Source organism: Myotis myotis, unplaced genomic scaffold, assembly GCF_014108235.1.
Source record: "Myotis myotis isolate mMyoMyo1 unplaced genomic scaffold, mMyoMyo1.p scaffold_m19_p_3, whole genome shotgun sequence".
Classification (NCBI taxonomy): Eukaryota; Metazoa; Chordata; class Mammalia; order Chiroptera; family Vespertilionidae; genus Myotis; species Myotis myotis.
This window is the reverse complement of record NW_023416335.1, coordinates 112,097,519-112,124,714: the sequence shown is the minus strand read 5'-3', so window position 1 is coordinate 112,124,714 and position 27,196 is coordinate 112,097,519. Positions and strand designations below refer to the sequence as shown.

At 45.6% G+C, this 27,196-nt stretch overlaps 2 protein-coding genes across 4 annotated transcripts in view; one reads left to right on the top strand and one right to left on the bottom strand.

The window, feature by feature from the left end:
- Positions 1-21,075, bottom strand: part of LOC118651897 (ubiquitin-60S ribosomal protein L40-like) — a 28,471-nt gene extending 7,396 nt beyond the window's left edge. The window contains exons 1-2 of one of the 3 annotated variants that reach the window (XM_036301570.1): positions 20,939-21,075; positions 13,531-14,059 (exon numbers count right to left, since the gene is read on the bottom strand). In XM_036301570.1, coding sequence (XP_036157463.1) covers positions 13,531-14,030 — 500 coding nt within the window. In that variant the 5' untranslated portion in view covers positions 14,031-14,059; positions 20,939-21,075. Of the gene's footprint in view, positions 1-13,465; positions 14,063-20,938 lie in introns of those variants that run through there. The other 2 variants (XM_036301568.1, XM_036301569.1) reach the window with 2 other exon arrangements.
- B3GLCT (beta 3-glucosyltransferase) overlaps positions 20,767-27,196 on the top strand; it is a 138,919-nt gene continuing 132,489 nt past the window's right edge. Inside the window, exon 1 of the mRNA XM_036301567.1 lies at positions 20,767-20,949. Coding sequence (XP_036157460.1) covers positions 20,886-20,949 — 64 coding nt within the window. The 5' untranslated portion in view covers positions 20,767-20,885. The remainder of the gene's footprint in view (positions 20,950-27,196) is intronic.

The following is a 27,196-nucleotide window of genomic DNA, read 5'->3' as shown; positions in this document are numbered from 1 at the left end:
GGGCTGCCATGAGTTCAGCAGGGGTGGGAACAGCCCCCAGAGATGAATCTGGATGCATATTGGGGCAGAGGAGGGGCTGCCTGGAAGAACTGGGGAGTAACTGCATTTAGAGTGACTATAAACTGTGAGCTAGGTGTCTCTAGAAAGCAAGGGTTTGTAACAAGGAGAGCTGACGTTCCAGTGTCTCCTTGAACTGAAGAGGATGCTCAGGATAACACTAGGTGACGGGTACAGAGAACATGTGACAGAGACAGATGGAAGCTGAAGCCAGAGGAAGCCAGGCCTTGTTCTTGAAAATTTAATTAACCTGTGACATGGCTAGTCATTGTGAGGTCATGGCCCACGCACAGCAGTGACTGGTTTTATGCTATTTGTATTTCCTATCTTTTGATTTTACCTAAGAATTTTAAAGTATTGTATTCTGTTTTAGTTACGCTAGAGAGGAAGGGAGGGAGGGAGGAAGAGAGGAAGAAAAAGGAGACATATGCAAAAAGATTTTTGTGAGCTGTGTTAGGGTTAACATTTGGATGGCACCTGTGTCCCCAAGGCCTGTCTTCCCATAGTCACCTCCTTGAGTATCTATAGAGAACAAGGTCAGGCAAGGGGCCCTCATTACTTTGAGGCTTTGCTTCAAACCCCAGTGCAGAAGTCCTTTGGTGGTGGAGGAGGTCCTTTTACTTAGGCTAGCAGCCAACCTGAAGGAGCATCCTGTTTTATTTCATCCTGGATCCATACGCATTGACCATTCTGGCATTCATTCATTTTCATTCAACAACATTCCCTGGATGTCTCTGACATGCGAGGCACTGGCCTAGGCACTTAAATCCTTGTCCTCATGGAGTTTATATTTTATTTTATAGGAGAGAGAGAGAGAGAGAGAGAGAGAGAGAGAGAGAGAGAGAGAGAGAGAGAGAGAGAGAGAAAGAAGAAGGAGGAGGAGGAGGAGGAGGAGGAGGAGGAGGAGGAGGAGGAAGAGGAGGGAGGGGAGGGGAGGGGAGGGGAGGGGAGGGGAGGGGAGGGAGGGAGGGAGAGAGGCATTGATTTGTTGTTCCACTTATTTATGTATTCATTGGTTGATTCCTGTATATGCCCTGACCAGGGATCAAACCCACAACCTTGACAAACACACAACACTCTAACCAACTGAGCTATCTGGCCAGGGCCAGAGTTTACATTTAATAGAGGGAAACCACCACCCCTGCCCTCCCCTCCCCCCCAAAATGATGGCTTATAGTAAGAACTATGAAGAAAACTAAAACAGAGTAAGGAGGGAATGGATGGTACAGGGGAGTGTGTGTGCGTGCGCGTGCGCGCGCGCACACACACACACACACTTATGCACTTGCACATGCCTGCCTGTGGGCTCCTACTTTATATAGGGTAGTAGCAAATGAGCAGAGACCTGAAGGAACTGAAAGATGACACAGATATCTGGGGGACAAATTCTCACAGAGGGAAAAACATTTGCAAAGGCCCTGGGATAGGAGCTTGGTTGGCATGTTCAGCACGTAGCAAGGAGGCCAGTGAGCCCTGAGTAGAGTGGCAAAACAGGAGTGATGGGAAAGAGGGTTCATAGAGGTAGTTGGGATCATCTATGATGATCTAGGCTTTATAGGCTACAATAAGATCTTTTCTTTGCCTCTTAGTGATGTGTAAAGCCATTAGGGAGTTTTGCGTAGAGGAGTGACATGATATTCATGAATCTTAAAGGATAGCTCTAGGTGCTGCATGGAGTCCACAGTAGCATTGTTCAATACAAATATAACAGGAACCATTGCAATTTAAAAATTTTTTCTAGTAGACACATTAAGAAGTAAAGAGGTCTTGTCCACCAAAAAGGCTTCAGGTTTGACTCCCAGTCAGGGCACATACTTAGGTTGCAGGTTCGATCCTCAGTTGGGGAGAGAAGGGGAGGCAACCGATTGATGTTTCCCTCTCACATGGATGTTCCTCTCTCTCTCTCTCTAAAAATAAAAAAATCCTTGTGAGGATTTTAAAAAAAGTAAAAAGAAACAGGTGAAAATAATTTTATTATGTTTAATTTCACCTAGTATAGCTAAATTATTAATAGTACAACATGTAATCAATATAAAATTATTAGAGATAATTTATACTTTTTATACTAAATCTTTGATATTTGGTATATATTTTATTCTTATAGCTCTTCTTAATTTGGAATAGTCACATTTGAAGTACTTAATAGCCTTATGTGGCTTGTGGTTACCATACTGTGTAGCACAGGTCTACTCCATGGGGAGCAAGGTAGAAAAGGGTCACCAGTTGGGATGGTCTTGTGATGGTGCCGAGAAGAGATCATAGTGAGGAAAGATGAAACTAAGGTCCAAAGCACACCAAGGACTAGCAATCCAGAGGAGTAACAGCTTCTCCTTAAGGCAGGGTGTGGAGCTTGCTGACTCACTCACCCCTGCTCCCTGTAGGTAGGGAGAAGGCAGAACCCTGTTGGGAACAGCTGACATAACCACCACATTGGAAAGAGTAGAACCCATATGCAGTCATATTCATCCCAAATATGGCTGAGCCATATGCATCCAGCTTAACTGTTGCCTAGCCATGGGGGTGACTATTCAGGCAATACTTGGGCTACTATTTCTTGGATGTGGGACATGTAGGAATAATTCCCCTAGGCAGTGGTCGGCAAACTCTTTAGTCAACAGAGCCAAATATCAACAGTACAACGATTGAAATTTCTTTTGAGAGCCAAATTTTTTAAACTTAAACTATATAGGTAGGTACATTGTTATTAACTTAATTAGGGTACTCCTAAAGCAGGGGTGGGCAACCCCTGGCACACGTGCCAAACATGGCACGCCAGTAACTTTTGCTGGCACGCGAAACCCTCTCTTATAATCTCCCATTTACAATTTTTTTCTTAATATCGACTTTTTTATTTTTTAGATAAATTCAGTGTAGGTGCATCTTAGATAAATAATAATTTTACATAACAAGTTATCTTAAAGACCATAGACATGGATTGACGAGAGAGGGGAAGAGCAATTTCTATGCCTCTGCCTTAACTCTCCCTGCCTTCCTAGATCCGACCAGTGTTTTGGTTTCATCCACATACGCTTGTGAATCTTTGTTCTCAGCGATGAATTTTGTTAAGTCTCATAATAGGAGTAGCCTGACGGATGAAAGTAGTAGCTTGTGCATATCTCTGAAGGTCACGAAATATAAACCTGATGTAAAATCTCTGTCATCAGTGATGCAGCAACAAAAGTCCCACTGATAATATCAAACGGAGTCATAAAGTTTTCTGTCGGACTATCAGTGTACATGTATACATTAAAAAATAAATGTATTTTTCACCATCATATACTGTGTTTTTGTCGCTCGAATGAATTTTATTATTTCTTCAAGGTTCTTCACATATGTACACCTTAAGAGATATCAAGCAGGCGTAACATGTTCTCAAAAAATTAGGGTTGGCATGCAGAAGAATTTTGAGTCAGAGATTTTGCTGGTTTTGGCACGCACTCACAAAAAGGTTGCCCACCCCTGTCCTAAGGCTTAGGAAGAGCCACACTCAAGGGGCCAAAGAGCTGCATGTGGCTTGCGAGCCGCAGTTTGCCGACCACGGCCCTAGAGGGGAGGATGAGTGGATGATGTCTTCAAACACCAACTCAAACCCTAAATAAATCCTTTGACAGCATCCCATCTACCATCAGTTTCCTCACGGGTAGGATTTCCCAAACCAGAGCAGCATTCTAAAAGTTCACCCGTAGTTTTGGGTCCAAATGGCCCTTTGTGAAAATTTAATGTTGTCTTGAGGGAGAAGTAAACGCAACAAAATAAAGAATAAGTGCTTAGTCAAGACTGAAGGCCTATTTCAAGTTGGCTTTTTTAAGACAAGGATATGTTTTGGGGTTTATTGGAAGTATGTTGAGAAGTGAAGCTATAAAGCATCATGTAGAGTCAACCAGCACCCAGGAGCAGCGCCCATCAGGCAGGTGCTCGGGCTTCCCTCACAGGACTCCCACACTTATTTATTAACACGTTTATACATTGTTGCCTACATACCTGGGCTGTCAGCAGTATAATTTAAATGACTAGAATGAACAGTGTCGAGGACCAAAACACGATAGTATTTTTTAAACAAGTATTTCACAGTCAGATAATGCCCATTAGAAAAATCATTGAGCCCTGAATGCCCAAACTGAATAGAATTTTCAGAAATGGGAATTGGGATTATTTAAAGTATATTTCCATTGTTCTTTTAAAATTTCTGATTAAAAATTGCTCAAATAACTGGGCTTTTGGCTTTTGTGGGGAAACTCACATTTGCAAATTAAATATTTGGTGTCCAAATACTTTGTTTCAAAAACCAGCCCAGAGCTGGAATTTTTATCAGCCCCAGACCTGAAATTGGGTTGTCATTCATTTGTGCCCTAAGGCATAAATCCAGGGCTGATAGAAGAGAAAATCTAACTGAGACAAGTGTAAGGACAGCTTAAATGAAAAACCAATTTATTTGACTTTTAAACTGTGTTATTCAGATAAATCAGGCAATATACCAGTTGCTACAACCTGTCATTACTGAGAAATGATGGGAACTTGCAACTATTTATAAAAATGATTTCTAATGTTATATAAGTTAATTCAACATATATTTATAAGGACCTACTTTGTGTCAGGCACTGTGTGATTACAAAGGAAAATTAGACCAGGTATAGAAACAGAACTATAGTAAACGAGGGGCCCAGTGCACGAATTTATGCACCTTGAAAGGAACTGTGGGTCGTAAGGCTGTGGTAGGCACAGGGGCGGATCTTGGCCCATCCTCTGCACCCCCACCTGGCCCCTCCCGCCTTGGCTCCAGGTCCCCTGTCTGCCACCGCCACAGCTCCCATGCGCTGATGGCACCGGCCCTGCTCACACCCACTGACAGCATAGAGCGATTGGGGCCGGCACCAGCAGTGGTGCTGTCAGTGGGTGTAAGCAGTGGCTGCTGCCCCGATTGCCCTTCAGGAGCAGGCAGCGGTGGAGAAGCCCTCAGGGGCTACCAGGGCTGGCAGCCACCACTTGCACCTGCTAATGGCGCCAAGTGATCGGGACCGGTGCCAGGCACCAGCAGCAGATGCGAGCAGTGGCTGTGGGGCCGGTGTTGGCAGTGGGTATGAGTGGTGGCTCTGATGCCAGCAGCGGGTGTGAGCAGGGCCAGTGCCGGCAGCAGGTGTGAGTGCTGGGCAGGATCACAGCACGCAGGAGCAAAGAATTTTCAGTAACCACCAGAGGCTCACCCTGATGACAGTGACCAGCGCCCCACCTTGGTCTGGTGCCCCCATTCACGTACTCCACCATCCTGCTGCGGCCGATGCCAGCCATGTTCTGCACACACCCCCTGGTGGTCAGTGTATGTCATACTAACTGGTCGTTCAGTTGTTCCGGTTGTTCTGCCACTTGGTCTATTTGCATATTAGCCTTTTATTATATAGGATTGTAATAGATGCTATGAATATGATACAAGGCTGTGCACTTAGGCTGGGGTAGGGATAAAGACAAGAAAACATATTAGAACTTGTCTTTATATTTTTTATCTTATACTTTAAGTTTTTCTATTTTTGTGCACTTTTAGACATTCATAATTGGTACCCCCCAGATGGGTGCTGAACTGGTGTCCTGCCATTTGCCTCTTTCAGCTCTTCATGACTCCTGTGAACTTCTTTTCCTATTCTTTTGTGGATCGCTTTAAATCTGTATTTCAATCATGGACTCTTCTCTAAGTTCCAGTCCTCATGTCTATTTGTATCGAACATTTCTATTTAGATGACTCAACCTCCCCTCAAATGCAATTTGTCTAATACAGAACACTGAAATCTTTTAAATTGAGCCTGTTTCCCTCGCTTCTCCAACCTCAGTTCTTAGCCGCTCAGACTCCAGACTTCAGAATCATGTTTAATTCCTTCTGGTTACCCTAAATCTGTTTGATTTGTCCTTCATGCCTTCATGATAACTCTGACATTCATTTTCTCTTTCTAATCTTGCAGCCCAGACTCTAGTTCAGCTTCGTAATTACTCTGCATGGACTACTGCAACAAGCTGCCAAATTGCTATCCATTTGCTCCCTCCAGTGCCTCCTGGACTCTGTCTCCAGTATCTTCTTTGTGGGTTGCTTTGATGAGTGTCAGCCACTCAACCACACAGTGACCCCCACTGACTATCAAAGAAAGTGTGACTTGGTGCACCTGCCATCTAAGGCCGCAGCCCTGTCGCTTCATCTTCCTTACTCTATTCTAACATTATTAGTCTATGATTTAATCTTGAACATTTAAACAGACTAATGGGCCCTGGCCTATATAGCTCAGTTGTTTGGAGCATCATCCAGTGCACTGAAAGGTTGTGAGTTTGATTCCTGGTCAATGCACATACCTAGGTTTTGGGTTAGATCTTCAGTCTGAGCACATGCAGGAGGCAGCCAATCGATGTTTCTCTCTTTCTTTCTCCCTTCTCTCTCTGAAAATCAATGAACCTGTCCTTGGGTGAGGATTAAAAATAAAATAAAATAAACCGACTAAGGGATATAACCTTGCAGAGATCAGAGAAAGACTATGTTGATTCTAATTACCCAGAGGTCTTTTAAATGCTATGCCTGCAGTGTTTCTATCTCCCATTATCACCACTGCTCATTTTTGTTTCTACCTTTTCTCAGCCAACCTCCCAGTACTTCCATGGATCATGGCAGCTTCCCTGAGCACAGGCATAATGTACACCTAAATGTTTGGGTTTTTCTTCTTTATTCTCTTTTATCTCATGTCCCTCCAAAAGTAAATGTCAGTCTATAAGGCAGAGAAACACAAAAACAGGATTTGCCTACTCACAAAAGCCAAAGAACATGACAACTGATTGCAAGCAAGAAAACACCAACATCTGCTAGACGTACAGCTCTTAAAATGCTATTTCTGAAAATTGTATTTTCATTTGTGTAAACATCACACCACGGCTATTTTATTGTTGTTGAATTTGAGGGACTATTTCTAAGAATGTATTTCTTAGGGAAAAAGAGACATAGGTCCTACTTTGGTTCTAGCTTCTTCAATGAAAACAAGTGATGTCTGTATCTTTAAGCTTAATATTTCTCTTGCCAGCAAGCGAGAAGTCCTCAGGGCCAGTGACCTCCTTTCCTGGGTCTGATCAACTGAACCCCTCTCTTTCCAGGGACCAAGTGCTCACCAGGGCCAGGGCCCCACTCTGAGCTGACTACTTTCCTCTTCAAAGAGCTTTCCTATCTTCTCATCCCCATGCCATCTTTGTGTGTTAGCAATATATTTTATGACATGATTAACTGTAGTCATATTGGTGTGTCCACTTTCTGCAAATCTCTCTCTTACCTCACTGACTTTTTGTGTTTATATATTTTCATTTCTACCAGTTTTGGTCCTTCTCTCATTTCATGACCTCTATTCATAGCCCACCTTCTCTCTGAAACCATCCTTGATTATCCAAGCCAGGGTTTTCTTTTTTCCAAGAACACTCGAAGCTGCTTGATTGTCTGGACTTCTCTAACTACCTTGTTATAGAATTATTCATGTGGTAACTTAGAAAATAGTTTAGAGCTATATAAAGGTAAGGTGATATTACTTGTAGTTGTATCTTTCCTTTCCAGATATTTTGTGAGTCCTTGAAGGGCAGAGGTTAAGTTCTCAACCTTGTCTATGCCTCCAGGTGCTGAGCATCTTTCTGGAGTAGATGATGGGTATTTCAGGATGGTGGCACCAAGGAAGAGTAAATGGTTGGGGATATCTTCTGTCTCTTCTGGGCTACAGAGGATTACAACTTTCCCACCCCGCAGTGAAACCCCAGCAGTGGCAACAGTGTCGTTGTTACTTATGCTTGACTCACTAGTGTGCCCCTCCCCTGCAACAAAGACTGTCGAGGAGAACTCAAGTTGAGCCTAGAGGTCACTGACAATGAACCATAGCTGGCTTGGAGTTTTACCTGGGCCAGAAGCAGACTTGGCCTCACCAAGAAAGCCTTTGCAATTTAAAGCCACTGAAATTTCAAGTTGTTTGTTACTGAAACATAGCTTCGCCCATTTCACCATCACTTATTATTTTAAAAGGGTTCTTGGAAATTTAGCACCACAAAACAACAAATCTAAACAAAATGGAGCAATTCAGGGCAAGACCAAGGGCTTTGGAGTCAGGCTGGCTGGGGTTTGAGCACTGGCTCCCACAATTTACAAGAGCTAGGTCCTGAGCTGGCAGTTTTCAAATCTTTTGGTCTCAAGACTCCTTCATACTCTTAAAAATTATTGAGGACCTCAAAAAACTTGTTGTTTCTCCAAAGAACTTTTGTTTATGTGGGTCATATCTAGGAATATTTGCTGTATTAGATATAAGATCAAGCTATCCTATATCATAAAAGAGAAACATGTAAATTGACCATCCCTCCACTACACTCACCAGCCAATCAGGAGTGAGTATACAAATTAACCTGACAAAGATGTCGGGTTAATTTGCATACACAGGTGCCGGGTGGAGAGCAGAGCAGGAGAGCTGATGGAGAGTGGAGCGGCTTGGGGAAATTGGCTCCCCAAGCCACCAGACGGAGAGCAGAGAGGGAGACCTGGCAGCTTGGAGGACTTGGCAGAGTGGGAGGCCATGGGACGGAGACAGAGCAGGAAGGAAAACCAAGATCACGGGAGCACCAGGAATTCTGGGAATAGTAGTTTTGGTGGCAGCCCCAGGACTGGAAGTGGAAGCCCAGAGTGCAGGGAGCACCAGGAATGCTAGGAATCATAGTTCTGGTGGCAGACGGATCTCCTAGTCGGCAAACTGCAGCTCGCGAGGCACATGCGGCTCTTTGGCCCCTTGAGTGTGGCTCTGCTCTTTATTCATTTATCAATTGAATACCAAAGAGCTGCATATGGCTCGCGAGCCGTGGTTTTCCAATCACAGTCCTAGATACTAGAGCAAAGTGAGCCTGGAGCAAGTTACTGTTGTGGTGGGGGATGGAGGGAAAGCAAAGGTGAGAGGCATAAGTAAAATCAGTGTCTAGGAAAAATTAAAGGAAAGATACCCTAAAACTTCCAGGAAATCTTTACCAATGAAGCAAAGAAAAAAAATGCCTCGGGAGAACCAAGATGGCGGCATAGGTTAACGCCGGAGTTTGCTGCCTTGAACAACTACTTCAAAAGTGAAACTGAAAAACGGAAAGGACATCACCCAGAACCACAGAAACGCTGGCTGAGTGGAAGTCCTACAACTAGGAGGAAAGAGAAACGCATACGGACACTCAGAGGAGGCGCAGTGCTGAAGTCAAATTCTGAGGTGCAGAGTGTGCGGAGCGGGCTGGCGGCGGAGGGCGTGGTTGGCGTTTTCAATCGGGAGGGAGTCGCAGACTCTGAGCTCCAGATCTGGGCGAGTCTTTAGGGACCCAGGCTCAAACGGGAGAAGCGGGACTGTCTGGCTTCGGTCAGAGCGAGTGCAGCTTTCTCTCTGAGGTTTGCAGCGAGTGCTGGGACTCAGAGAGGCAGAGCCCCTGGGGACAGGACTGAGAGCCGCCAAAACTGCTCTCTCCGGCCCACCCTGTTGATCCTGTGCGACCTGCCCCGCCCAAGCCCTGCACAGAGGCATTTGCCGGGTAGCCTCAGGCAAACGCCAGATTAGAACCTCCCTAGAGGACAGAAGTTCTCTCACTGCAGACACAGCTGATTCTCATAGCCACTTGGCCTGGAGGTCAAACCCTCCCTGGTATTAGCTACAACAATCAAGGTTTAACTATAAGACTTCGCACAAAGACCACTAGGGGGTGCACCAAGGAAGCAAAACAAAATGCGGAGACAAAGAAACAGGACAAAATTGTCAATGGAAGATATAGAGTTCAGAACGTCACTTTTAAGGTCTCTCAAGAACTGTTTAGAAGCCGCCGATAAACTTAATGAGATCTACAAGAAAACTAATGAGACCCTCGATGTTATATTGGGGAACCAACTAGAAATTAAGCATACACGGACTGAAATAACGAATATTATACAGACTCCCGACAGCAGACCAGAGGAGAGCAAGAACCAAGTCAATGATCTGAAATGCGAGGAAGCAAAAAACACCCAACCGGAAAAGCAAAATGAAAAAAGAATCCAAAAATGCGAGGATAGTGTAAGGAGCCTCTGGGACAGCTTCAAGCGTACCAACATCAGAATTATAGGGGTGCCAGAAGATGAGAGAGAGCAAGATATTAAAAACCTATTTGAAGAAATAATGACAGAAAACTTCCCCCACCTGGTGAAAGAAATGGACTTACAGGTCCAAGAAGCGCGGAGAACCCCAAACAAAAGGAATCCAAAGAGGACCACACCAAGACACATCATAATTAAAATGCCAAGAGCAAAAGATAAAGAGAGAATCTTAAAAGCAGCAAGAGAAAGAAACTCAGTTACCTACAAGGGAATACCCATACGACTGTCAGCTGATTTCTCAACAGAAACTTTGCAGGCCAGAAGGGAGTGGCAAGAAATATTCAAAGTGATGAATACCAAGAACCTACAACCAAGATTACTTTATCCAGCAAAGCTATCATTCAGAATTGAAGGTCAGATAAAGAGCTTCACAGTTAAGGAAAAGCTAAAGGAGTTCATCACCACCAAACCAGGATTATATGAAATGCTGAAAGGTATCCTCTAAGAAGAGGAAGAGGAAGAAAAAGGTAAAGATACAAATTATGAACAACAAATATGCATCTATCAACAAGTGAATCTAAGAATCAAGTGAATAAATACTCTGATGAACAGAATGAACTGGTGATTATAATAGAATCAGGGACATAGAAAGGGAATGGACTGACTATTCTTGGGGGGAAAGGGGTGTGGGAGATGCGGGAAGAGACTGGACAAAAATCGTGCACCTATGGATGAGGACAGTGGGTGGGGAGTGAGGGCGGAGGGTGGAGCGGGAACTGGGAGGAGGGGAGTTATGGCGGGGAAAAAAGAGGAACAAATGTAATAATCTGAACAATAAAGATTTAATTAAAAAAAAAAGAAAAAGAAAAAGAAAAAGAAAAAAAAATGCCTCTATTATTCTGTGAGCAACAAACCAAACTGAGTTGGGGTCTCAGACAATTCACTCATATGATTGCAAAGACAGACAGAAACTCCCGGATTGGAGAGGGCTCCCCTGAGGGCTCCCAGATTGGAGAGGGTGCAGGTCGGGCTGAGGGACCCCCCTACACTCCCCAGTGCATGAATGTCATGCACTGAGCCTCTAGTCTATACTAATAAAAGAGTAACATGCTAGTTAGACTAGACATCTTCCGGATGTCATTCCAGACGTCCTTCCTGACAAAGCCGGGGGTGTGCCAGCCTGCAAATTGCCTGAGGTGGTCCCATGCCCAGGCCGACCCCGCCTCCCAGCGGGGACTCCCACCCCAATCGGGGGAATGGCTAGTCTGCAGACCACCCGCAGCCCCCCCCCCTGGCTGGCCCCACCTCCCTGTGGGGACCCAACCATGATCAGGGGTGTGGCCGGCCTGAAAACCACTGGTAACCTCTTGCCCAGCCCGGCCTCACCCCCCAGCAGGGACCCCCACCCCAAACGGGGGCATAGCCAGCCTCCAAACCCTATGGCCCCTTGTCCCGGCCGGCCCCATCTCCCATTGGGGACCCCCCCACCCAGATCCAGGGCCCGCTTCAGGGAAGGCCAACCAGCCCCCACCCATGCCTCTATCCTGTATAATAAAAGGGTAATATGCAAATTGACCCTAATGACAGGATGACCACTGGACTAGTCACTATGAGGTGCACTGACCACTTCTTGGTCCCTTCCCCTGGCCATCAGGCACCCGATGGTGAATGGGGAACTGGGGGTGGGTGGCAGTGGGGGCTGGGACTGGCTGCGGGCAGCTGCAGAAGATGGCCCTGATCGCAGGCCAGGTGTACGGACCATACCCATGCACGAATTTCGTGCACCGGGCCTCTAGTCTATATATATATAAAAGGCTAAGCGACTGGCTAACTGGCCAGTATCTATAATGCACAATGACCAACAGGGGGCAGATGCTCAATGCAGGAACTGCCAAGCAACAGCAACTTTGCAGAGTGCTTTCTCACACTCCAGGATCCCTCGGGGAATGTCTGACTGCTGGTTTTGGCCAGGCTGAGGGACTCCACCTGCTGGAGGGACCCTGCTCACTCCACAGATGCCCTTGGGGCCCCAGCACTGCCTCAGGTGCAGCTGGCCAGGGAGGGACTGTGAGAGGTTGGATCCAGGGCAGGTCTGGCCTGTCTCGCCCAGTCCCGCCCCGCCAGCCACCTTCTAATTAATTTCCTTTCAATGTGCATGAATCCATGCACCAGGCCTCTAGTTTGAATATATTCATTTATTAACTCATTGAAAATAATAATTAACCTGTCACATTAATATACAGCAATGAGCAAAAGTAGGTTTACAGTTGTAAGTACACGAGAGTTTACTCTTATATTACTAACTAGAAGCTCGGTGCACAAAATTCGTGCATAGAGGGGCGGTTCTCTCAGCCCAGCCTGCACCCTCTCCAATTGGGGACTCCTTGAGGGATGTCTGACTGCCAGTTTAGGCCCGACCCACAATCTGGGACCACTGGCTCCTAACTGCTCACCTGCCTGCCTGCCTGATCACCCCTAACTGCCTTTGCCTGCCAGCCTGATCACCCCTAACTGTCCTCTCCTGCCGGCCTGGTTGCCCCTAACTGCCTCTGCCTGCCAGCCTGATCTCCCCTAACTGCCTGATCTTGCCATCAATGGCCCTCCTCTACTGGCCTGATCTTGCCCCCAACTGCCCTCCTCTGCTGGGCAATTTGGTTCTGATTGGTCGGTTTCTATGCCAGTCAGCATCAGAAGCTCCACCTAGGCATCCATTGGCTCCTCACAGCACCCACATTTGGTTCTGATTGGTCAGTCAATATGCCAGTCAGCATCTCTGGGTCTATCTCTGGGTCTGATCAGAGAGGCAGGGCTGAACAGCAGCCCCCATGAAGGCTGGGAGAGAAAGAAAGGCCCAGCTGCTGAAGAAGCCTGGAAAGAAAGAGGGAGAGAAAGAGAGGCAAGTACTGATCAACAGCTGCCACTGAGGCTGTGGATCAGACCCTGCCTCTCCCTCTTAGTCTCATTTCCCTGGGCAGTCAGTGCTGGGTCGCCACAGCAACCCAGCACTGACTGAAGGACTTCCAGGTTGGTCAGCCTTCGGTCATGATCGGTCATTACGACCCTGGGCTTTTATATATTAGGATTATTGTATTGTTTTCCATACAAACAATTATAAACCTACCTTTAAACACCCTGTACTATATTTTTATGAAAAATAAGATTAGTTTTCAAAAGAAAAAAATAGAAAAGTATCATTATTACATTTTAGTACATTTTTTATCTGGTTTATAGAAGATGGGTCGATTCTCACATTTGCTTCTTCATTTATCTGTTGGGATCTTCTTTTGGGTGAAGTAAATTAAGAAAATCCAGCTGTACACAGGCACACAATTGGAATGTGGAGGAATATTTTAATAACCTTTTCATATAATTGTGGACATTCATTGACAACTCACCAAAACTCGAGACAATCGGGAGTGTTTTGTTGTTGTTGGTTGTTTTTTTTTTCACTTCTCCAGTCAAGGAAAAGAAGACTTAATTGAGGCCCCAGGGCCACGGGGTTCAGGAAGAAGGCCGTCGTGTGGGCCTGAGGAGGTGGTAGAGGGGCCTTATTTACCCTTCTCCTCAAGTTGTTGGTGTGGCCGCACTTCTTGTGGCAATAGATTGTGCAGGGGTGCAGGTGGCCGCAAAACTTGAGGCAGATTGTCTTGTTGCAGTTGTACTTCTGGGCAAGTTGGCAGAGGGAGAGGTCAATGATGCCACCCTGCAGAGGAAGCACCAAGTGAAGGGTGGACTCTTTCTGAATATTGTAGTTTGAGAGAGTGCAACCATCCTCCAGCTGTTTGCCCACAAAATCCCTGTCTTGGACTTTAGATTTGACATTCTCAATGGTGTCACTGGGCTGGACCTTGAGGGTGATGGTCTTGCCAGTCAGGGTCTTCACAAAGATCTGCATCTCTGTGTCTGCTGGGGAGGTTGCTCTGTCTTCTTGAAGAGAGAGAGCCAATTAGAAGTTTCTTAGTTATAATGTAGAATCTGAAGTTACACAGTGAACCTTTGTACCTTGTTACCTTAAAATCCATTGGTCTTTCTTTTACTTTGAATGGAACATTTTTGTAATATCACACAGAGGTCACAACAATATGTGGGTCTTCCAAATGTGGGCTCATTTTGTTATACAAGATTTAAAAAATCACATTTGTAAACACCGCCATTGATTTAATTGAAAAGTCTTTAAGGATTGAAAAGCTATTGTTAGCAACACGTAACATCTTTGAGGTGACACATTTGCTTTGTTATCTTTGAAAACATATTAGCCCAGTTCTTAATGCTGAATAACCATAGTTTGTCTGCCAGTGTTTCTATTAACTGCGGAAAACACACACACAATTGACTCAGCTAGTTCAGGTTGCAACTCAAGCACTCACACAAGTGCTTTTTCTTGATATGCATACCTTGATACACAGTGTAAGGACTTTTATGCTACACCTCATTTTGCCTCACACAATTTAAAAAAGATGTGTGCTCAAGGGGGCAATTTAATACATTTAATAATGTGCGTGCTTCCTCTAGGATCTTCCTAAGTGGACTTGGCCTTTTTGCTGCCACCACCTTGATTAGTGCTAAGGCAGTAGTCCCTCTCACCCACTGATGCTCTTGCACCAACACAGAAAAAAAAAGCAAGTGCTTCAGTATTGTCATAAAAGGTTTGACCTTGCCAACCTGGGGACCTGTAAGAGGATGGTGGACCCCACTGTGAGAAGTGCTGTCCTCAGGCATGTTCCTTAATCTCTCTAAAGCAAGAGCAAAGCAGTTTTGAGAATTAAACGAAGTATTATCTAACAAGAAATAATGTACGCACAGCATGTAGTAGAGTGCCTGGTGTATAACAAGTGTTTATTAAATTTAGCTGTTGCTTTTCAACTGCTGATATTGTGAGGGTACATCATTTGTAACAGTAGTAATGATAATAATACTCCATTTTTCTCCACAAACTCCTTCCTCTGGCAGATCTCCATTTCAGTTAACTGCTCCATCTGGCTCTCTGCGGCCATCCTCTGCGCTGCGGTCTGCATGCTGGCTCCCTCACAAGCACTATTGATCTGGCCTCTGCGGAGCCTTCAGAGACATTCCTTCCCTGTACTCCTGTTGCTACTACCACCTCAAAGAACCTGATTTTGTGGAAACACTGCTGTTAATGGCAGCTCTGGCTATTGGTATTTGACCTACCTGAGACTCAGTTTACTCATCTGTTTATTCCGTGGGAACCAGAACAGTCTCTCTCTTTGTGAGGGTTAAATAAAATGGTATATTTAATAGTAACAGGCAGAATGCCCAGCTATAGCATGTGTACAGCAAGTTTCCCTTTCTTTCTCCTTTTCTCATGGTTTTGTTTTGAAAAGTCTTCCTTCTTTTCCTTCCCCTCTCCAATATATCCAGACCATTACCACTGAATTAATTTTCTCACAGCATAACTTTTTCATTAAATCAATACCAGCACCCCTAAATGGGGTATTCATTCTCACTGGCTGTCTGATAAGGTTGCAGACTCAGTCTCGCAGTGGGGAATGTTGACACATCTTTCCCATCTCTCCACTGCTGCACTCAGCAGAAGGTCAATCTTCTTAGCATGGCATTCAAAGTCCTCCCTGAAGCGGCCAGACCATGCCAAACCGAACTCATCAGCCTCTAAACCCACAGTTCCCCTGACTTCCATGTCCCTGCCCGCCCTGCTCCCTCTGCTGCATGCCCTTCTCCCCTTCTCCAACTGATGACTGCCGATCTGTTCTTTAACCCTCAGTTCAACTGCCTCATGTGTGTGAGGCCTTCTCCTATCCCCAAGAGGGTGTGCTGCACTTGTCAAATTTCCTTCAGGTGCTTCTGAGGGCACTTGCTGCGTTCTACATGTGCTCATGGCTCTTTAGGTATACCTACTAGAGCAGTGATGGCGAACCTATGACACGTGTGTCAGAGGTGACACGCGAACTCACTTTTTTGGTTGATTTTTCTTTGTTAAATGGCATTTAAACATATAAAATAAATATCAAAAATATAAGTCTTTGTTTTACTATGGTTGCAAATATCAAAAAATTTCTATATGTGACACAGCACCAGAGTTAAGTTAGGGTTTTTCAAAATGCTGACATGCCGAGCTCAAAAGGTTCGCCATCACCGTACTAGAGTCTGATCAATCCAGGAAAATGCATTTCTCTTCCCATTTTCAGTAGGTCACATGAGGGCTCCACTCCTGAAGTCACTCTGACTTGTTTCTTGATGGATAAATGAAAAAAGTTGACTCATTTTGTTGAGCTTGTGAACCAGAATCCTACATATGAAAGCAGCTGTTGTAAAATGAACAACTACCTATCGGCAACAACACCAAAACACCAACACTTTCATGTGGGCTGCGGAATGTTCACAGCCCATGCCATCTTTTCTTAATAAAAGTCCAGTGCTCCTGTGAGTATGCCGGTTAGGAGGGATTCCACAGGAATATTTACTGAGAACAGGAGGACATGTGATTCTAGAAAGGAGAACAAAATAGCCTAGGGGCTACTCTATTTCTGATCAGAAGTTTCTAGGAGATAGCTCATTTTAATTTATTTATTATTTATTTATTTATTGTACAGAAGCCTTTATACCACTCTGTGTCTTCCAAAGAACAGAACATTGAATGGCAATAGCTTTGCATTTCTGGGCTTATCCTGGGGGCCTGTCAAGATGGCAACCTCTGTTGTATTTATTTCCTGGATCTTGGTTCAGGGACTGTCAGTAAGAATCCTGTGGGTAAGCCTCTTCTGGCAAAATCTTGGTTGAAAGTCTGACTAGACAGACTGGGTTTTGCCTATAATTTGTGAACAGCTTAGGAGCACAGTGACATACGCCCCTCTAGGGCAGTGGACAGACCTCCTTTTTTATGCATCAGAGCCTTCTTCCTAAGCTCCTGCTGCCAAGGAGGCTGAGCCACTGGATCTACTCTGATGAAGGTTTTTGCTGGGTCTTTCTTCCTCTCACTCTTCTACCATAGGGGGCAAAGGTTCTCTTGTTTCCCTAAAGGTTATAGCATCAGGGACAGTGACTAGTTGCTTTCCCATTACCAGGCGTGCACTGACAGTGTGGGACATGATTAGCAACTGGTTAAATAGATCTGATGATGATCAAAATTATTTTATGCCTTTGAGACCCTAATTCAGACATTAGAATCTCTTGTCAGACCATTGGCCTGATTTTAAGTTTGGAAAATAATCCCTAAGGCCACTAATAATTCATAAGGCCACTCCTGTGTGTGTGTGTGTGTGTGTGTGTGTGTGTGTGTGTGTGAGAGAGAGAGAGAGAGAGAGAGAGAGAGAGAGAGAGAGAAAAGAGAAGGGCCCCTTGAAGCCATGTGAGGGCCACTGAGGGTGCCCAGGAGGCCTCTTCCAAGTTACTGGGTGAGGCATCAGGCTAGAAAGGACCCGGTAAGACACCTGCGCCACCTTATCCCACTCCCCCCACCCCCGCCACTCCTTTGGCCTGAGTTGTGTCCTGCATGCCATGCCTCTGCCTGGGATGTCTTTCTTTTCTTTCTGAACCCAGGACCCTCCTATTTCTCCTTTAAGACCATGTAATAGTTACTTCCCCCTTTCTGACCAATTCCCAGGGCCCTGACAGACCTCGTCTTTCCTTCTGTAGTTTCCATCTATCTGTACTATAGCATTTATCACTTGGCAGTGAAATTACTTATATTGTTGCCTCCCTAATGAGACTGCATGTTTCATGCTTCTTGGTATTTTCCTGAGAGACTGGCAATGGGCATGCTAGCAAGAGCGTGTTCACTATGGGTTGAATGAGTGAATGGAGTCCAGACTTTGGTCCTGCGGGGATTGGGCCTAAACCAGCAGTCAGACATCCCCTGAGGGGTCCCAGATGGAGGAGGTTCCAGGCTGGGCTGAGGGACAACCCCCCAGTGCATGAATTTTGTGCACCGGGCCTCTAGTAGTAACCATAAGATCACAACCATCTGTTTAGAACTTGTTTATTGGATTATTTCGCTATCTATGGTTTTATGCATATTTCTTCATGTTCTTTAGTATTTAGAAAATTCTTTTGAAAATGACCAGTGTCTTAATCATGTTGCAATAGTGACTCCTTGCTTCATGCCTGTGCAGGGCAAGGGCATTCTTTCCGGGGCCAGCATGAGGGCGGGTGAACTCCAGGACAACAGAGCTATGGCCTGCTCTTTCTTCATAACATAATCTTAGAGTACATAAGGCAGTTATTTGTCTTTTTTTTTTTTTTTTTGCTAATGGAAGTTGTCCCCTTGTAGTTGGTATTCCTGGTAGTAACAGCAGCACCAAGGTAATCAAGCCCTTTCCATGCATCTGTAATGTCCTCATGAGCACGTTTTGTTCCAGGGAACTCTCGACTTGTAATGGGGAAAGAGAACTCCCAGCAAGTCCATTTATCATAGGACTGCAGTAAGTGAAAGGTAATCTTTTTTAAAATGTGAGTTATGGTGCTCTGTGATGTGCCATTTATCCATGTCTGTGTGGAAAGGAAGAACGCAGGCGAGTTTCTTACTTACATAGACTGTGCTCTCCCTGTGTTTAGAGCCCCTCTCTCTCCCTGCACCGCACAGTGACACTCTGACATGACAGATTTTGATGAAAACATTCAGCAGCCCAGAGTTGCTTGTTACCAAAAGTGGAATTGGTATTTGAGCACATACTTGGCAAGCAAGCTATTTAATTATTAGGCTTCTATGTCTACTTAGACCCACCTTACTTTCATGTTTAATATCTAATGTGAGACATATTTTCTTGGAAGAAAGCTGAACAGCTTCAGAAATTGTACACCTTCTAGAACTCTTAACCAGGAAGGTAAATTTTAAAAGAAGGAAAAAAGGGACCAACCATAAATTTGAAAGGACTCAATGAGAAAATGAAAGGAAGGATTCTTACATTTCTTTCCCTCCCTTAAAAATGGTATTGATGTGTAGCCACAAACCTTGGCTGAATGGAACAAAATGGCACTATTTACACTCACACAAAATGGGTAATATGCACAACATTCAGCTCCTAGTGTTAAGAAGTCAATATAAATCAGAAAGAGAAAACCAATTGTCTCCAGACTTCCTCTTTTTAAAAAACCTGCAGCAGCTTTTGCATGGACAAATGACAAGGGTGTCCTAATGTACTTGAGGTCATATTCCTACCAGCATTCAAGTTTATAGGGCCCATGACAACAAACATTTATTCAGCACCTCTTCTCTACCTCCCCACATCTCACATATATTCTAGGGCCTAGTACTGCTCTTCCTTTGATGTTTAGCAACTGGGTGAGTGTTACAAGTCCCCCTGGAAGATACTGGTGTTTACAGACTACTTAGCATAGTCCCAGGTACATAGTAGGCATCTAAAACATATAACCAAGTGTGAAGGGAAACATGGATAGGACCTTCAGGAAGTCGTGGTTCTAAACTCAGGTAGGCGATGAGCACTTGGCCCTATCAACTTGCTAAGACATCAATGAGTCAAGGCTTGGAGGAGGCACAGCGGTGCAGAACCATGAGAGGGGTTTGCAGTCCTTCCTTTGTAATTGCTGTCCTCTTCAGTCCACCACACAACCTAAGGGGCACCATCACTGCCAGGACTACCATTCTTCCTAGCGGGAGGGAGCCCCTGGCCAGTCCCGCCGTTTCCGCTGTCAACTGACTTCTGTGTATTACACAATTAATTAATTTTTTTAAAAATATATTTTATTGATTTTTTACAGAGAGGAAGGGAGCGAGATAGAGAGTTAGAAACATCGATGAGAGAGAAACAACGATCAGCTGCCTCCTGCACACCCCCCACTGGGGATGTGCCCGCAACCCAGGCACATGCCCTTGACCAGAATCGAACCTGGGACCTTTCAGTCCGCAGGCCGACGCTCTATCCACTGAGCCAAACCGGTTTTGGCACAATTAATTAATTTTTATCAGACGTTTTGAATTCCTTCCTTCCTCCTCCATTATAGTGAATGCTTAAAATTACATTTATATGAAATTACATTTACACAAACTTCTATTAAAGCCATGTTTCAGGCCTAAGCTACTGGCCAAATCCATTAAAAATGGATATTAAGTCCGGGCAGCGTGACTCAGTGGTTGAGGGTGGACCTATGAACCAGGAGGTCACAGTTCTAGTCTGGCCAGGCTCGATCAGCTTGATCCCCAGTAGGGGGTGTGCAGGAGGCGGCAGATCAATGATTCTCATTGTTGATGTTTCTCTCTCTCTCTCTCTCTCCCCCTTCCTCTCTGAAATCAATAAAAATATATATTTTTAGAAAAGGATATTAAGTAAATTAGTTGAGCTGATTAAAAACACCTTCATCAAAGTAGAACACTGGTGCCAACAATAGCGAAGAGTTGAATTACTGTTTTGAAACAGCAGGTGGTACAATAATAGAGAGGAAAAGTGACTCCCCTGCATCACTTTGTGGGGGGGGGGGGGTCAGATGGGGAACTACTGATGTATTGCTAGAGATCCAGGAAAAAGAGCTGACGGAATGAGGGTAGAGGATGGGGCTCAGCAAGGGAGAGGGAGGGAGGCGGGAGCCCAGCTCAGACGCCTGGAAGGAGGGTGCTGAACGGCCACCTCTGCTCAGAAAGGGCCAGGCCGGCGCTCCCGCTGCCGGCCGCCAGAGGGCGCGGGCGGAACAGGCGGCGGAGGTGGGGGGGGCGCGCGCTGAAAAAGGGTCAGCCTGTCTGCAAGGGCGGCGGCGGCGCAGCTCCGCTCCCCGCGCGTCTTCGTCCCCGCGTCCAAGCAGGGCGCGCAGCCCCGCTACCCGAATGCGGCCGCCCGCCCGCCGCTGCGCGCTCCTGGCACGGCTTTGGCTCCTCACCTGCTCGCTGGGTAAGTAGCGGGCGGCCGGGCGTGCACGGGCGGGGCGCGGGCGTTCCGAGCGCCGAGGGCAGCGCCGGCGATCAGCCCCGAAGCCCAGTGTCGGAAGCCGGCCGTCTGGCCCCCCGCAGCAGCGCCCCCTCGCGTTGCCCGGTGGACCCGGCTCGGGAACACGACGCCCTGGCCCCTCTCGGCTGCCCGGTTCCTGCCGTGGCCGGTCCGTCTTGCGTCTTCCGCCTCCTCCGCCCGGAGCTGGCCGCCGGCCGAGCTGCAAGCGCGAGGCGTCACTCCCACAGGAAGCGCGAGTAGCTGTGCGACTGCAAGAAACTTTGGAAGGAGGGACGCGGGCCCGCCCCGCCCGCACACCCCGTGCGCTGCCCTTCCGGTGCTCCCCGCACCTCTCCGCGTCCCCCCGAATCTCTTCGCGCGCCCCTTACCTCTCGGCCCTTCCTGCCCGCACCGGCCGCACCACCCGCGGGGCTGAGAGGCGGCGCCCGTGTGCCCACCGACCCCTCTGGAGCTCACTGCGTGGGCCGACGGACATGCCCTGGCCCCCGAGGTTACGATGCCAACTTAGCACGGGTCCCTCCCACCCCCAGATTCCTTGACGGGGGAAGACGGGTACCCCCGGCCTCAGCGTGGGCGGTCCTGGCACGCGGGAGGCCCAGCGGAGCCCCCTCCCCCCAATCTTGGGTCTTTATGGGGGAAAAGTAGAGAACTCTACTGGAAACAATGCCGGTCAGACCTGCTGCTGTAATGCCTCCTCCTATTTTCCTTCCATCCTCACAAGAGCTAGTTCTCCCCTTCATTATAAAATTATGTTGATAAAAGTTTTTCTTTTAAAATAATTGTAATTAACTTTCATGTGAGATTTGTTCAAGTTTGAAAGCTTGTGGAAACATGATTCTCTTCAGTGTTCTCAGGGTTATTGTCGTCTAACCCAGACTTTTGTGTGTCCAGCCTAAGAGGCAGTAATTTCTAGAAATGGCAGAATGGTGCAATTTAGGAAAAGATGTCGTGTTGTTTGTTGCACGTCGCTGTTTGGTGGCCCACCTATAGGAACTTGCTGCCCTGTTTTGTTTGGATTTAAGCTCTCTGAATACGGACCTTATTTTCCTACCCCGGGCATTTCTATAGGTGCTCACTGTGGGAAAATTGAGTGGGATCAATTGGTAATTAATTGCCCACACGCATGATTTAGTAAGTAACAGTGCAATTAAAAATGTGCGGGCACCTTGGGCAGATAAGGCTGTGAGGGACAGTTGGGAGCCACAAAGATCTGCTTTAGCGGAAGGAAGTGCACTGTTGGGGCAGCCCTGGGAGAAGGGAGGCTGGAAGGGAGTGGACTAGGTGACTGCTAGCTGCATTAGTTGGCCTGCTGCCTGGAAGTTTTGCACCTAACCAAAGCTGGTGGGTGGTAGCTGAAATTAAGATTCTATTTATAGCCTTGCACTTTATAGTGCTGTCCTGGGAATATAAGGTTTGTACATAATACAATCAACATATGGGCTGAAAGGCACATTTGTATTGCTAAGTGTACCGATTTTTATTGCCCTTGAGGGGATATCTGCACTGCCCAAAGTTGGAAAGGACATTCAGAATGAACTAAAATGTCAACACAGTTTGAGAGATGTCTATTCGCATTGTGAAGCTTTCAGATAAGCACAACAAAGCCTGAGAACTGGCTTTGTGAACTGGCTTTCGTGGATTGGTGCAGACAGGAAGCTGTATTCTTGGAGATCTGAAATAAATCATGAATTCATTTTATTGAACTCTGCTAGGGCAGGTTGAGGGGCACTCTACAAATCTTGAAATAAAGATTCTTGGAATCTAGCTGAAACAGAGTTCGGAGGCATTTGGGCACTCCGGATTGTGTTTAAAAATGCCTAAACATTCCCTTATGAGGTTGGCCTGACTGAATATAGTTTATTTTCCCCACAAAGTATAGCATATTCATTAGAGAAAAATCCATATAGAAAATTTATTTTAAACACTTATACCGAAAAAATTCACTACAATTTCAGTTCTATAATCAGAGATTTATTCATGCTTTTAGGTCAGCCACTGTGTGATTTCTTGTGGTTGTTCTATAAAATGAGAGCCATAGACTAGATAAAATACTGAAACTTTGCCTGGCTGGTGTGTCCTGCCAGGGCACATGCACAGGTTGCAGTCTCACTCCCCACCCAGTAGGGGGCATGCAGGAGGCAACAGATTGATGAGTTCCTCTCATCGATGTTTCTGTCTATCCCTCTCCCTTCCTTTCTCCCTAGTAATCAATAAAAAAACAACACTGGAATGCATGTAATTAGAGGAAAGGCCATGGGAGGACACAGCTAGAAGATAGTCATCTACAAGCCAAGGAGAGAGGTCTCAGTAGAAACCAGCCCTGCTGACCCCTTGATCTTGGACTTCCAGCCTCCAGAAATGTGAAGAAATAAATTTCTGTTGTTTAAGTCAACCAGTCAATGGTTTCTGTATGGAAGCCCTAGAAGAGCAATAATACCGTGGGCAAGAGGAAGGGTGGAGGAATGCTGATGATGGTGGCAGTGTGTCCAATAGTTTCTCAGTGGCCCTTGCAAATATGGGTAGCCAGAGAGTTCTCTGTAGAGATTTTGGGGTGGGTCTTGGTAAAGCTTATTAAAGGTGGCTGACCCCGCTGGATGCAGGCCATTTTTGCCATTGTTTCATTCTTCTTCCCATTTCCTATTATGTGAATTCGATGGCTGGAGCTATGGTGGCCTTCTTGTGACCAGGAGGTGACTTTAACGGAAGCCAGTGGTAAGTATGGTAAGAGCAGAAAGGATAGCGACCACCTGGGTGCCAGATGGATGTGGAGCACCATGCTAGTAGCCCTGTATCACCTATTACCAGACTTGTATTTTCTGAGATTACGAATAAACCTCTGTCTTATTTAAGCACTAATTGTCTGGGTTGTCTATTAATCCTAATCGGTCCTTCTGTGTACCAATTAATTTTAACATTGTTACAATGTTAAAATAATAGATATTCAGTTTTATCTTTCTTATCTCTATTTCTGCTCTGTATGGGTCAAGATTGTATGTCTTAGTACCTGCCAAAATGAAGGATAATTTTTTTTAAAAAATATATTTTATTGATTTTTTACAGAGAGGAAGGGAGAGAGATAGAGAGTTAGAAACATCGATGAGAGAGAAACATCGATCAGCTGCCTCCTGCACATCTCCTACTGGGGATGTGCCCGCAACCCAGGTACATGCCCTTGACCGGAATCGAACCCGGGACCTTTCAGTCCGCAGGCCAACGCTCTATCCACTGAGCCAAACCGGTTTCGGCTGAAGGATAATTTTTATTCTGAGCCAGATCTTGCTCAGGTTCTTTTTACTGCAGTGAGCCAGATATTTAGAACATCAAGAGTCAGACCTGACTCTGGGTTTTTTGGCGTTTTAAAATTTTTGATTTTTAAGACCGTTTATTTCTAAGGGAATACACAGACATTACTGGCACAGAGTTTAACAATCTGGATGGATTTGTTGTCGTCCGGATAGTCTAGGACCCCCAGGTTGTCATGGCCCCCTTGGTCATGAATTTGACCCAAGGGAGTTTGCTTATAGCCAATACTCAAGCTCTTTGGGCTAGGGTCTAGGGCAGCCGTGGGCAAACTACGGCCCGCAGGCCAAATCCGGCCCGTTCGAAATGAATAAAACTAAAAAAGAAAAAGACCGTACCCTTTTATGTAATGATGTTTACTTTGAATTTATATTAGTTCACACAAACACTCCATCCATGCATTTGTTCCGGCCCTCCGGTCCAGTTTAAGAACCCATTGTGGCCCTCGAGTCAAAAAGTTTGCCCACCCCTGGTAGGGGCAGTGGGATGGGAGGTGGAAAGAGCCTCTTTCAAATGGGGGTGGAATGGGGAGGAGATGTTGAGACCTTTTGTTATCTTCCTCTCTGGCAAATGTGTGGGCCTTCAACTTGAGCAAGTCCCTATAATTGACCTCATTCAGATCACAAAGGGCTGAGTTTATAATTTTGAATTAGAAACATATAAAGCAAGCATAATATCTAGGCAAAGGGATTACTTATGGGGAATTTGCAAATGTTACATGTTTTGCCTCCTTGTAGCATTAAGTGTGATCCATCTTTGGTGTTGCACAGATTCTTGCTTAAGAACAATATACAGGAGTGTTAATTCCATCTCTCCCAATAGAAAGGAAAAGTTATGGTGAGTGTTGGCATTCATCAGACCCATTATTGATCCAGAGGCTTCTTTAATACCCATTTCAAAGCTCTGTTCACTAAGCCCTCTCAAAGAAACCCGATTCAGTGTAGGTGCTGATTTGGACTACTAAAGGTTAACCATTTAAAAGTGGTATTAAAATAGTAGGAAAAACTGTACTCAAAGTTTCATTCCATTTATTCAAAAAAGGGTTGAATATCTACTATGTATCAAGGATTGGGGATTTTGCAGAAAGAAGACAGATCTAGTTTCTGTCCAGCCTCATGGAGCTTGGAGTCTTGAAGGGAAGGTAACATTAAGTACTAACTACACGGGAAACTGCGTAATTGCAGCTGTACTCGGTGCTGTGGCAGGAGTTCATTCAGGGAGATGTGTGCTTTAGCAGGAAGTCTGCATACAGCAGTGGTTCTCAACGGGGTGATCTCAGAAGTAGAGATGGTGAGGGTGTTCCTGGAATGTTTGTCCTGGCCTAGAGACTTTGGGGCTGTCATGGGTGATTTGTCAAGGAGTCCTACTGGCATCTGGAGTCAGTGGTGGTGTTGAACATTGCTCAGCATGTTGTTGAGCAATGCAGAGGACAACCTCCCTCAAAGAATCAGCTATCTGGTCCAAAGTGTCAGTAGTGCCATTGAGAAACCTTGGAGGAGGGGCTCAAGAAAGGCTTTCTAGAGGAAGGGACATCAGAACACAGAACTGAAGGGGAAGCAGAAGTCAGTGGAGGGAGGAAGGGAGCAGGTCTGGCAGGGGGGAGAGCTTGGTGCTGGAGGAATGGAGTGAGAAGGGACTTGTCTGAAGAGGCTGAGAGAGGGGCTGGGAAGACCAGTAGGGACCTGGTTATGCAGGGTGAGCATTTTGCCCTAGCCTAGAGCAAAGGGAAGCTGCTGAAGGGCTGTCATAGGCAGTGAGACATTTGACTTCCCTTGTAAGAAGTTCCTCTGGTTGGCCCGTAGAACAGGGATTAGAGGGGGCTGATGTGGAAGTGGAGAACCAATGAGGAGGCTGCTAGACTCAGCTACATGAGAGATGATTAAGAATCGCTAAGATACAGTGATTGATAGGTGCAGCTGGTACTGGGACAGCCACCTACAGAAAGAGTGGGGTTAGGGAGGAGTCAAAGGTTTCTATCCTGAGCTGTAGGCAGAGAGGGGTGCTGTTTATTGGTATGGGCACTCGTGGAGAAGGACTGGATTAAAAAAATAGATTTATTATAGTTAATGTATAAATAAAATTTATCACTTTAATCACTTGTAAGTTATAGTTTTTTTGTCATTACTCAGACATTTTTCTAACATTTACTTTTAGGGGTGGTGAGGATGATGAGCTCAGCTTGGACAAGTTGAGGGTGTGTGTGAGATGTTCAGGTACCATGTCAGATGGGCAGTTAGATCTGTGGGTCTGGAACTCAGAGAAGAGGTCGGCTGGAGAGAGATGATTTGGGGGCAATTTGAATAGATTTTTTTTTTTTTTAAAGAGGAGAGCCTTGATTGAGAAGTCGATTTATTTAAGCCTTTATTCAAAATGTATGTGCACCAAAAGATTTGGTAGAAGCTGGGGAGGAAAGTCTTTATCTGTATGATGTAAAACTACAGGTTTAGGGGGAAAAAAAGTGCATAAAAGTATCATCAAATAAGTTTTGAGTGTATTCAAGTGTAGCAGTGCCATATCCCCCTAGGGCTGTGACTTATTTTTGCTCCTGAAAGAATATTTTATGATCTGGAAAGGTGTTATGATTTAGTTTACATTGTTGCTGCCTGTGAGGAACTCAAGGCTCTTTGCACATCACGTTTCATTTATCTTCTCGAGATCCTGAGGGTATTGATGCAGGAGCTGGCTTTTTCATTTATGAAATGAAGGGAGGAAAGGCAGGTAAGGAAAAATGTCCAGGGCTTGTTGTGAAAATAGACCCAGTCATTTTCCTTAGGGGCCTGCCCAACTGTTCATCCCAATATGTGTCAACCTTTTGCACACACAAGAATCACCTCAGTGACCTGAAGAGTCCCCTTCAGGGTCCCCTGTTAAAATACAGATTCCTGGTTCC